At 41.5% G+C, this 12105-nt stretch overlaps 1 protein-coding gene across 2 annotated transcripts in view; it reads right to left on the bottom strand.

Annotated features, from left to right (window-relative positions):
• The window catches only part of NEK7 (NIMA related kinase 7), a 132469-nt gene that overhangs the window by 28664 nt on the left and 91700 nt on the right, over window positions 1-12105 (bottom strand). For both annotated transcript variants that reach the window (XM_040407027.1, XM_040407028.1), the window contains 3 exons: window positions 11611-11721; window positions 4119-4227; window positions 1738-1845 (listed from right to left, as the gene is read on the bottom strand). In XM_040407027.1, coding sequence (XP_040262961.1) covers window positions 1738-1845; window positions 4119-4227; window positions 11611-11721 — 328 coding nt within the window. The remainder of the gene's footprint in view (window positions 1-1737; window positions 1846-4118; window positions 4228-11610; window positions 11722-12105) is intronic.

The following is a 12105-nucleotide window of genomic DNA, read 5'->3' as shown; positions in this document are numbered from 1 at the left end:
CACACAGCCGTGTTTTGCAGATCCGCAATTCGTCGTGTGCATGAGCCCTAAAGGTGATGTCCAGACTTTGATTCCATCTATTGTTACCAATATACACAGACAAAATTGTATCCGACAACATAAGACACAAAATGTATGATGCTACTGCTGAAGCACCTGCTCTCAACATAATTTGCAGCTCAGTGCTACCAGGAAGTATGACACACGACTAACGAGGCCACCGATTGGCTGCAAAAGTCACATGCTGGTATAGTAAGTCATAACTGGCAGCTGGTACCGCCGGAACACATGCAGGGGATCAGAGGTGGGCTGACTACTTTTTGTGTTGTTTTAGAGCATTTGCTGCTTCCCCCTTTTTTTAGGAAACATGTCACCAATTTTTTTTTGGACAGTTAAAAGCAGAGGGCGACACACATACTTTTGTCTAATCTGTCCTCATTTTCTGTTTATCTTTCCTGAGCTGTTCTTAACAGCATTTAGAATGAATTAAGAAAACTGCTTTACGGCAGCCTCATGGGCCATAGACACAATGGACAAGAGGGGATTTTATTGACTTCTATGTGAGAGTTTTTTAGGCTCTGACCTATGCAGAGGTCATTGTACAAGGAAAGAATAAATAAGCTCTGACAATCACCTATTGTAAATGGAGGATCTGGTCTTATCTATACACAGAGGTGATATCACTACAGGCAGGATTAGAATGACAGATAAAGCAGGTAACTGCAGTAAAGTGACCTCTACAGACCAAGAAGTGGCGCTTATTATTTGGCTTAGTGGCCAGCACAAAAACTGCAGGATTTTATGGTTTAATGTTTAAATATAAAATAGTTAAAATTTAAAGTAACCATCAAAAATTCTTTAATAAAATGCTAAACATAAAAGGACGATTTATACAACAGGTAATTTTCTGATGACACATTCCCTTTAATTTTAGCCCAGTGTATTCAGAAGAACATAGACTAAGAGTCCATGTAAGGAACATTCTACATATCAAAAAGCCATTACTATAAAGTATGCGTGCAGACATTTATTAAGTCTTTCAAAACAGGAAGGGTTAACCTTACCCCCACTCGATCTAACAGTCAAATGTCACCTCTGTCAATCAGTGTCCAAGATAAAAACACGCAAGGCACCAGAAACGTTAATGAAACCCTCTATCTTCCGTACCCGTAGACCCAGGTATTCCTCTACCAGAGAAGTGGGAACGTCTCTTGTAATTCAGTGTTTAATTAAGCAGCGTTACACTATGGCAGTACCTACCCTATAAAACTTGACCCCATGTTGTAGCATTTCCTTCTCTAAAACATACAGACATTATGGGGGAAAAAAGTACAGAAAACACAACTAGTCCGACTAGTACTGTCACATTTTCTGAGAGCAAATAAAAAGGCTTCTTTTTATGGGGCACTTGTAATTCTTTCATTATACTGCTGGTAAAATGTTCTTCTACCGTAGGCCAATCCCATGAATTTCTTTCTCCCCTTTAAATTTTAACAGCGCAGCCATAAAATAAATAATCAGTGGTTATGATGGCAGCGGGCTCTTTTAATGTCAGTGGCAGGGTTAAAGGTCGTCATAACAGGAAACTCCTGAAAGCTACGTGAAATTAATAGTGTGTGCCCCAACACAGGTTAATAAGGCTTTCCGGAGGGGGCTGTGGGTTTCACAGCTGACACATGGCATCAGACGGGGCAGTAAAACACCCGCTCACTACCCGTGCCTCTCAGGACGGCTTACCTAAAGAATGTGCAGCTGTGGTTTTGGAGCTGAAGAAGCGGCCCAAACCTAAATCCCCCAGCTTCACCACGCCTGTGGCAGTTATAAACACGTTGGCTGGCTTAATATCTGGGAGAAAAAACACAAGTTTAGGGAGCAGGCAGACAAACACACAAATAAGACATCACTAGGAAACCATGCAGACTGGCACAGGACAGAACGCATTCCAGGGCTGACCAACGGGATCTTCTGAAGTGCACAAGTGCATGCATTATTAGGGCGAGGTGGCACTCTATACATAGAGCCCAACAGTTTCAGCGTGCTGCTACACTTTGCGGCAAAAACATGCGGTTTTTGAAACAACATATCTGCGTTTATATCAGGTTTCCTTCCAGTATCGGAAAACACACAGCAGATGCGAATTATATTAATGTAACTCAATTTTGCAATTGATGTAAATCAAATCTGCTGTGTGCGATTTGCTTTGTTCCCCCTCTTTTAGAAGTAAACGCAATACTCTGCTGCAGTTTTATTCCGCATCCTACAAGCGGCACCACCCTCAGACTAACCACTGCATAGTGAAAACTGCAGATTTCTGACCCTATTGCAAATTGTGGCACAGAGGCCGTGTCTCAAATGTATTAAAGGGGTTAACCCATGAATTAAAATAAAAAAATACCTGCCGTAAAGCACACCATTATTTAAGCCATCGCTGCACTACAATGTAACTCTCAGCTTTTTACTGACATTATCTGGAGGACTTCTCTATTCCCTTTCTGGAGGATAGCAGCAGCTCATCAAGCTCCTGAAACCCCGGCTCTTGTTAACCCTTTCCACCCCTGAACACCGTCCCTCACACACAGCCTCCCCACTAATGAACAGCACTATAGTATGCAATGAAATTTCCTTCTCCATTGTCTAGACAGATACAGCTATACATTTCTATAAAACGTAGAAGCTGGGATAAGTGAATGACAGGTGCCTGGGCTGTCACTGTGCAGACACCGAAAGCAGTGAAGCCAAGTCCAACCCTAAATACAGGAGACGAAGGAACTGAATCTCAGCCTCCTGAGAAACAGTAAAAAAAGCTAAACAATATTTCTATGGCATGTATGGGCAATGCATAGACACAAGCCGTATGGACCCATTGATCGGAATGGGTCTGAAATCCGCAAGATACAGCAAAATATATGTCCTATCTTTTGCAGTGCAGAGGCATGGACTCGAAAGCCCATGGAGGCGCTTCGTACTGCTTCTGATCCACAAAAGATAGGACAGGTCCCATCTGTTTCCTTATCTTGCGGATCGTGTGCCGCAATATGGGCACTGAGCCCTTATGGTCGTGGGAATGGATCCTAAGAGTAATTTCACACATGTGGTTTTTTATGCATTGTTTTCAGAATTTCTGTATTTTTAGTGGTGTCTTCTGCCCATTTATTTCTTGCAGTGTCTACTTGGCAGCTACAAATGTGAGCTGAAGGTCTATGGGACATACAAAATTCAGGAAACTGCGTTTTTAGCTAGTTTTTTGTGTCTTTTAAAAAAAACAAAAAAACAGCAAGCTGAAGCTTATGACGTTTTTCAGGCACCTTCTCAACAGGGGAAAAACGCCTTGATGAAAACGCTAGTGTTTAGACACACACTGGGCCAATAACCAAAGATGCAGGTCTCTGAAATCTCCTGTGCTGCTGGACGATGCGCCTAATTTATGAGGAGGTGCAGGCGCCAAAGAAAAGGTGCACTAAACTTATTCAGCATCAGCCACTCTGGTAAATCTGGCAGTGTTCAAACTGTCTTGTCCATGTTTGCTTTTAGACCGGGTAAGTAAATCGATCCCAGTGTGTTTCATTTACTAATAATTTTCTAAATCTGTTTGCTGTCACTGGATGAAAATATTCTTGCTTACATCTGAATGTACAAACCTATATACATACACCTAGTTTTAGAGCACAGAGAATTACTTAGACGGGATGCAACTGTATCCACTAAAATGGAGAGTAGAGTTAGCTTTCTGGATGTATTCAAAGATGTTCTAATTCACTGAGAGCAAGCAGAAATTCTGTATAAGGTAAGGAACTGTAAACCATATACAGTGATTAAAAGCTTCATTGACAGGAAAAATGAAAACCCCTTTAGGGGACATTAACACAATGGGTTCTACAGAACCCGCCAATGGACATGTCCTTTCTGCCTCCCATACAACTCAATGGGAAGCAGCACTGAGGATCACGGAGCAGCGGCTTACTGCTGTGCCCGTGCCCAGAAGGGACATGTCCGTGCCAAAATTTCTCTATAGAATCTGTGGTGTGAACGCCCCCTTAGGAATATTTCTCTTATAAAAAGGCAAACAATTACCTGGCAAATATTAGCTGTTCAGGAAAAATGTTACATTTATAAATTACCTCTGTGCATGACACGTCGTGAATGCATATGTTCTAATGCACTGCAGAGCTGCACAAAGTATTTCCAAACTGTTCTCTCAGGAATCAACCTTTTATGTTTTTTAAAATGCTGCAAAAAAAAAAAAAAAACTTAATAATAATGTCACATAAATGTTTTCCACAAGGTTTCTAATTGTGAAATTCTGACTGCCTACAACTTCCACTAGAGGGAGTATAGCAGCTTACCGAAGACGGATTTATTATGTTGTGCAGTAGGGGGGTGTATAAATCCTGGAAGGGCCAGGGATTAGCAAACTTCGTAACTCCTGCTGCGAAACTACAACTCTCAGCTTGCTCTTAGGCTTCATTCACATCTCCGTTTCTGCGATCCGTCTGCCGGATCCGGCGCGAATGTCTGCTGTCGGCCAGACCATAAAACGTTGCATTTATGCCGGATCACCTCCGGACCCCATTGCAGTTAATGGGGGTCCGGCAGTGAAGTAAAGGATCCGGTAGGCTGCCCCAGCATAAAGCAGCCTGCCGGATTCTGGTTGTAGTTCCAGAACAGCTGGAAGGGCGGAGATTGCCGATCCCTGGTGTAGGCCGTCAGACCTGCTGTCACCACAAAATGCACCGCAATCTGCATGTTATGGAGCAGGAGATGCTGAGCATTTGGTTTTGTGGGGAAAACTTATAATTTATTTATACATCTGCTGATTGATAGTATTCTCTGTGCAAGTCTGTATACAGAGATAGCTGTAAGTCACTGATAGTGGTAAGAGCAGAAAGAGCAGATTGCACTACATTTTGTGGAGACAGGTTCTCTTTAGCTACATGACCATGCAAGGGGCAGCAGAGAAATTGTAGTTTATAACAAAAAGAAAAATTTGTAAACTTTTGTCAGGAAATCAATTAGTAAGAGTTTTGGACCAAGTAAGCATACATTTAAAAAAAATATTAAAATTAAAAACTGCAAAACTGTCAATTTTTTTTATAGCCTTTTTTTCCCACAGATGCCTTTGTGAAAAATGGCCATTAAAAACAGCCCCTTGAAATATATTGGGGCTGTCAATCTGTCAAAACAGATAAAATAGGACATGTTCTATTTTTCACGGCCGTTACTCAGGGCCTGTTAAAGAGGTTTTCTGGTATTAATGACCTATCCACAGAATAGGTCATAAGTATCACATCTGCGGAGGTCCGACTCCAAACAGCTGATTGGCGGGGATACTGGAAGAGAATGCAGTGCTCCTGCAAGCACTTTGTTCTCTTCATAGTGTACCTGCTTGCAGTCAGCACTGCAGCAGCAAGCAGTGTAATTACAGCTCCTCCATCCCATTCACTTGAAAGGGAAGGGGCAGTTGTAATTGCAGCAGCGAGCAAGTAAACATTAAAGAGAACACAGTGGTTGCAGAAGCAACACGTTCTCTTCAAACAGCAGATCGGCGGGGATGCTGGGAGTCCGACCCCCACTGATCTGACACTTATGACCTATTCTAAGGAAAAGGTCATCAATATCTAAAATCGGGCAACCCCTTTACAATTGTGACTAGAACTATAGACTGCAATAATTCTGAAAACGGCCTTGTGAATGTACCCTAATATTAAACGAAAAGAGAAACAGAAAATTAAAATACAGGATATATATATATACACATTATAAAAAAACTCTGGGTGTTATGCGGATTTACTGCAGATTTCAAAATATATATATTGAAATGGGAAAATCGCTTACAACTGTGTCATTTATAATGGGATTACTGGTCAAGTAGCCATCTCACGGTTACAATTTTATTATGGGTATTTTAATAGTGATTTTTTTCTGTCGCAGATTTCAGCACAACTTCCATACCGAAATTTGAAACACAAAACATTCACTCACTGGTTTAAATGAGAATTCAAGCTGTAGTTTATAGTTCATGTAGTTCAGATTTTTCTGTGTGCAAATTTAAAATTTGCATTGCAGAAAAAAAACAAAAAACAAACAAACATGGAGTTAAATCTATGGCCAAATCTATGCCATGCAAACTGCAAGACAATGGCAGAAACCACGGGTCACCCTTGGATTTCTGCTGCAGATTCCATGGCACACGTCAGATTTTTCTAATTTGCATTTCTGGCGAGAGAACATCTAAAGTGGCTGAGCATTAAAATAAAACACAACCTCTTTGTGAGATACAGCACGGCAGACTATGTTGGTGCTCTATATATAATAGGAATATAAACACTATGATCCATTGTAGTAACGCAAAGCCCCCTTTTACCCTAAAAGTGAAAAATCCATGTTTCTAGCACTTCAGATGATCTCATGTTTATAGTGGTATTTCTACTTTCTACTTAATTATAATGGTAAAACTAAAAACTTTACCATTTTACCGGAGGAGAGAAAGCACAGATTCCACTATGTTTATATGTAGATTTTAGCGTGGTCTCTTTGAAAGCGTTCTTTTTTTGAACTCTTGTGACTTCAGGTGATCTAAAATGTTTTTCAAGAAAATCCCTGTGGTTCTACAGCTTTGAAAAGTTTACAGCAAGTTATAACAACTTGTATCCTACGCAAATGATACAGTACACTGCATGAAAATTAAATCGATCTACAACTTGTGATTTCTTCATCGTGGCCATACAAGCAGTCTACACCAGATTTACACATCAGAGAATGTTTGAAGTCAATAAGATGGAGATCAGCTTGTTAACATATGCATGGATGAAATATCAGCTCGTTAGAAAACCAGTCTATCCCCTATATAAAACAGAAAACTAATTCATGAGTTGAGGAATAGAAACATAGGAATATTGTATACTTAAAAAATAATAATAAATAATATAAGACAGACGTGTAACTCGGAACAACATTTCACAGGTTTCAGATAGGATTCATCTACAAGTAAATTGTGAAACTTTCTAATTAGATTGCATGACTTATACCGGGCTGTGGAGTCGCCAAGTCAAAGTTCTGACATTTTATCACACTCCAGACAGCAAACAAATTATAGCAGCACACCTTGGTACCTATCTGCAGAAGTCACCTTGACGTTGCTAGATGGGCCCGACACACATTTGACCAAAAATGTGCGCAAAGGGCTTTCATTTTTCAAGTATAATAGATATAGTAACACTGTAATCCACAATAATCCCTAATCCTTTGTTCCATTGTTTGCATGTTTAACATTGAGCTGCCATATTATGTTTGCTGTTTGTAGGTTAGCCTTATGGATGTGACTTTGGATGTGCTAGTTTAAATTTTCTTGCTCTCCATCTTATCACATGCCTTCATAAATGTACAATAATTTAATAATGCATTTTCAGTAGTAAAATGGTGACATTGTGGTTTGTTAGTTTTTTTACTAAAACGAAGATAAAACTTATACCATATTTATTGAAATAAAATTTCTAAATTCCTGACATTTTCTAAATTGCTGTAAGTAAATATGCAATTAATAACTGGAAAACACTGTTATACACTTAATTTTAATAAAATTATTAATTTGTCCTCAGAAAAGCTTAGACTCGTGTGCAATCATGCCTGCAGCCTGCCTCCGCTATGGAAAGATTAATACTTACCTGCAGCTCTAATCCTGCGCACTGCCTCCCATGTCTATCTAACGGTCCGCAGCTTGTTTACTTCCTCTCCTCTATGGGCATGGTCATCTGCTCCACTGCAGCCAATGACTGGCATCTACAGGAGACATATCACCAATGAAGATGGTTATTGGCTTCAGAAGAGCAGAAAACCCTGCCCATAGACCGGAAGATGGACACATAGGAGCCAGCACGCAGGACCAGAGAGAACACAGGAGAGAGAACTGATTACCTATCATCACTAGAACACCCTGCATATCACTGTTTATTGTATTAGGGCAGGGGAGAGCACAGGAGAGGTGAGGACTGATTATCACTAGAACACCCTGCTTATCACTGTCTATGGCAGTGATGGCAAACCTTTTAGAGACCGAGTGCCCAAACTGCAACCCAAAACCCACATATTTATACAATGTAACCTGAATACTACAGTCCAATAGTATATCTTCCATGTACGATATCACTTACCTATAATAGCCTGCCTACATTCAGTGCGCTGCCTGTGCTTCCTACGCTGATGAATGGCAGGAAAAGTCTAAGGCATATTGGTACACCATAGACTTTTTCTTGGGTGCGGGTGCCCACAGAGAGGGTTCTGAGTGCCACCTCCGGCACCCGTGCCATAGGTTCGCCACCACTGGTCTATGGTATAACTGACAGGAGAGAACACAGGAGAGAGGAGAACTGATTACCTATCATCACTAGAACACCCTGCTTATCACTGTTTATGTTATTAGGGCAGGGGAAAGCACAGGAGAGGTGAGGACTGATTATCACTAGAACACCCTGCTCATCACTGTTTATGGTATAACTGACAGGAGAGAACACAGGAGAGAGGAGAACCTATTAACCATCATCACTAGAACACCCTGCTCATCACTGTTTATGGTATAACTGACAGGAGAGAACACAGGAGAGAGGAGAACCTATTAACCATCATCACTAGAACACCCTGCTCATCACTGTTTATGGTATAACTGACAGGAGAGAACACAGGAGAGAGGAGAACCTATTAACCATCATCACTAGAACACCCTGCTCATCACTGTTTATGGTATAACTGACAGGAGAGAACACCGGAGAGAGGAGAAACTATTTTCTATCACCACTAGAACACCCTGCTGATCACTGCAGAATAAAAAACTTTTCTAACTTTATATGAAAGTTAATATATGAATTACACAATATTAATAACAGATCATATTTATTTTAAGCTGTAGTAGGTACATTTCTACCGACTCCACCCAAAACTAGCTTTAACTGCGACTCCATAGTCCTGACTTGTACTTGATCCCAGGTTACAACCTGTGTTATAGATAAGAGCTGAATTCACAATTCTGTAGGCTCCATAGTGAAAATCTCCATTGTCTGCACAGACTGGGTAAAAACTGTGGCCCAGATTTACTAATGTATCTTGCCAAAAATCTGTCTAAAAGGTGGTGCAAATTAGCCCATCTAGTTTTTCTGTACTTTTTTCTGACATGCTTGTCAAGGAGCAGGACTTCGCAGGAAAGGGCAGGGTCCAAGATGTGCTGTTCTGCACCACAATTCTGGCTAACTAATAGTTGGCACAGAGCCAGAGAAAGGTGTCTATTCCTGCACAAGATTTATCTCCCAGCCTGAGACCCTGTAATAAATCTGGCGCAGGTCTAGACAGTCTGACTAAGCTTACGCCATGATTAGGATTAGTAAATCTGCGCTAGAATTTCTCACTCAAGGGGACCTGGCATGTCCAAGCTTTACAAGGCAATACAACTGATTTCAAAAGACTCCTATGACTTTTTTCCATGGTGGTGATGTAGACACGGCCAATAATCATGATGGATCCCAGCAGCAGACACCCTGAAAGGACCTGTTTTGGAGAATATTACCTCTTCTGCTAATAGTCATGTAACAGGAATTTTCCAAGGCCATACAAAAATCATCAGCAACTGTAGTCCTCGCTAATGGTTCTCTCCTCATGACATTCACCTTCTTCGGTTGTTGCTCACATGAGTAAAACTTCAGTTATACCAGAAAAAAAAAAAAAACTTATGGAAGATGTATCATCAAATACTACCCTACCTGTAAAAATACTACATTCACACTGAATGCTTAGGGCACATATCAGAGGTCAAAAATGAAAGCGAAAAATTGTCACCAAGACTTAAGCAGCCTGTCTGTACTTGGAAGCTGGATACCAAAAAAGGCAACAGACAAAAAGAAAAGCACGGGAAAAATAAAGATACGAGCAGCACACTGCTCGATCAAATTGTTAGAAATGGTAGAAATCAAAATGCCATGTTCACATTTTGTTGTTTGCCTAGATATAGGGATGTCCCGATACCAGTATCGGTATCGGAGCCCGATACCGGACATTTGCACGAGTACTTGTACCCGTGCGAATGTCGACGATACCTCATGGCTCAGATCAGCGGTGGGGGCGGCTTGTCCCATCTTCTTCCGGGCGGCGGTGGTGCTGCTCCCAGCTGATCGGCGTGTGGGCGGGACTTCTTTGCGGCGGTGTTTCAAGTTCCATGCGGTTTCATGTCAAGTCAACTACGCACAGACCTGGGGATGGCAGCGGATATTATCCCCCTGGGGACGTGCTGGCTCGGCAGCGGCAGAAGGAGGCCGCCTCTGGCTGGGGTTCTGGATATTATCTTCAGGGGACTGCAAGAAGCTGGGCCGGAGGTGGAGAGATGGCAGGAGCTGCCAGAGCCCAGGTACTGCAGTCCAGACTCCATTCTTATGTCTGCCAGCCGCATCTGATTCTGAGAAAGCTGGGTGACTGCCAATATGGCTGCCTCTCATAAGCAGAGCCACCCAGAGCAGAAGTGGGAGGATCTGGCATTGAGAACTTCAGGGAAAGCGGGTGACAACCCCAGTGACTGCTGTGATGATGGCTGCTGTGGTTGTCACCAAGGATCTAACAGACTGGGAGCACTCCTACAGTCTGTGACTACTCAGTCGCCTTCATTATGCTGGCGCCGGAACTGCCTGCCAGATCCGTCAAAACGCATACCAACTGATGGCATTTGTCAGACGGATCAGGATCCTGATCCGTCTTACAAATGCATTGAAATGCCGGATGCGCCTTTCCGGTGTCACCTGGAAAAAGGGATCTGGCATTTATTTTTTTTCACTTTTTTTTGCGGTCTGACCGCAATGCCGGATCCGTTTTGCCGGAACACTGGCACTGGGAGGAAGTTAAAGCCACTTCCTCCCAGTACTCTGGTGCATCGGCATGGGAAGGATTGCAGCAGGCCAGGTGGGTACGGTGCATGAAATGGAGGAGAAATTCAGTTAATTTCTCTCCATTTCACGTTACAATAGACAAACAGTGAATAATAAAATAAGGTGGGGGGATGGGCATATATGCCCATTCTCTCCCTTCATATGCCCATTCCCCTCCTTATATAATATATGCCCATTTATAAATGTATTAACCCTTGTACAAAGGAAAAGTAAAGCAGTTGTCCATAGCAACCAAATTCCAGGTTTAGATTTTTTCATTGCTATAAGCAACTGTGCCGCTATTTGTTTGTACAAGGTTTGATAAATCTCCCCTATGACTAAATTCAATTTGAATTTGCTGTAAAAAACATTACCACACCATAATTGGTATCGGTAATTGGTATCGGTGAGTACTTAAAAAAAAAAGTATCGGTACTCGTACTCGGTCTTAAAAAAATGGTATCGGGTCATCCCTACCTAGATATATTACAAAATGTCATAATCTGTACTACTAATTTATACAAAGTGGAGTGAAAGGTAGTGCCCATTTAAACCATTTCAAAATACTAACCTTCGAAAAGATAAGATAGGATTTTTTTTCCACTTCATTTTTAAGGTAACAAGGCACAAATATCTGAACAGAATGCAAGAGAACCATGTACACTGAAAGGAGCAAAGTAAACATAACTGCTAAATACCAAGCTTGACCAAATACCTTTATCATCCTAGACAGGTCCCCTGCATCTGCAAGTTCCAAGACTATGTTCAGTTCATTATCTTCAATGAACGATGCGTAGTATTTTATGACATTAGGATGGTTCAGTTGCTGAAAATAAAAACAAAACATTTTAAGCAAATCAATTGTAATAAAAACTGTTTAATGACATGATTAAAGTGGTATTCCGGTAGAGTAACTTAATTTTTACAAAACTGCATTAAGGCTGCAAGCTGTGACCCAACCAGAACCCATACCTATACATATAACCAGATTTTCTATTTACCTTGCAATCCATTTGTCTAACTCCTATGTGAGCCTGCAACACACAGAGTATCATGGCGACTGATCTTCCCTCACAAAACTACAATACCCACAAATCCCTAGCTTCCCTGCTGTGAGTGTTGATGTTTAAAGATGGACTTGCGGTTCGCCCAGCGGTCGTTTCACGGCGAACATATGGCGATGTCCGTGCGCGCCATATTCTTTTGCATT

The sequence above is a fragment of the Bufo bufo genome, chromosome 9, assembly GCF_905171765.1.
Source record: "Bufo bufo chromosome 9, aBufBuf1.1, whole genome shotgun sequence".
Lineage (NCBI taxonomy): Eukaryota > Metazoa > Chordata > Amphibia > Anura > Bufonidae > Bufo > Bufo bufo.
This window is presented reverse-complemented; position numbering and strand designations above follow the sequence as displayed.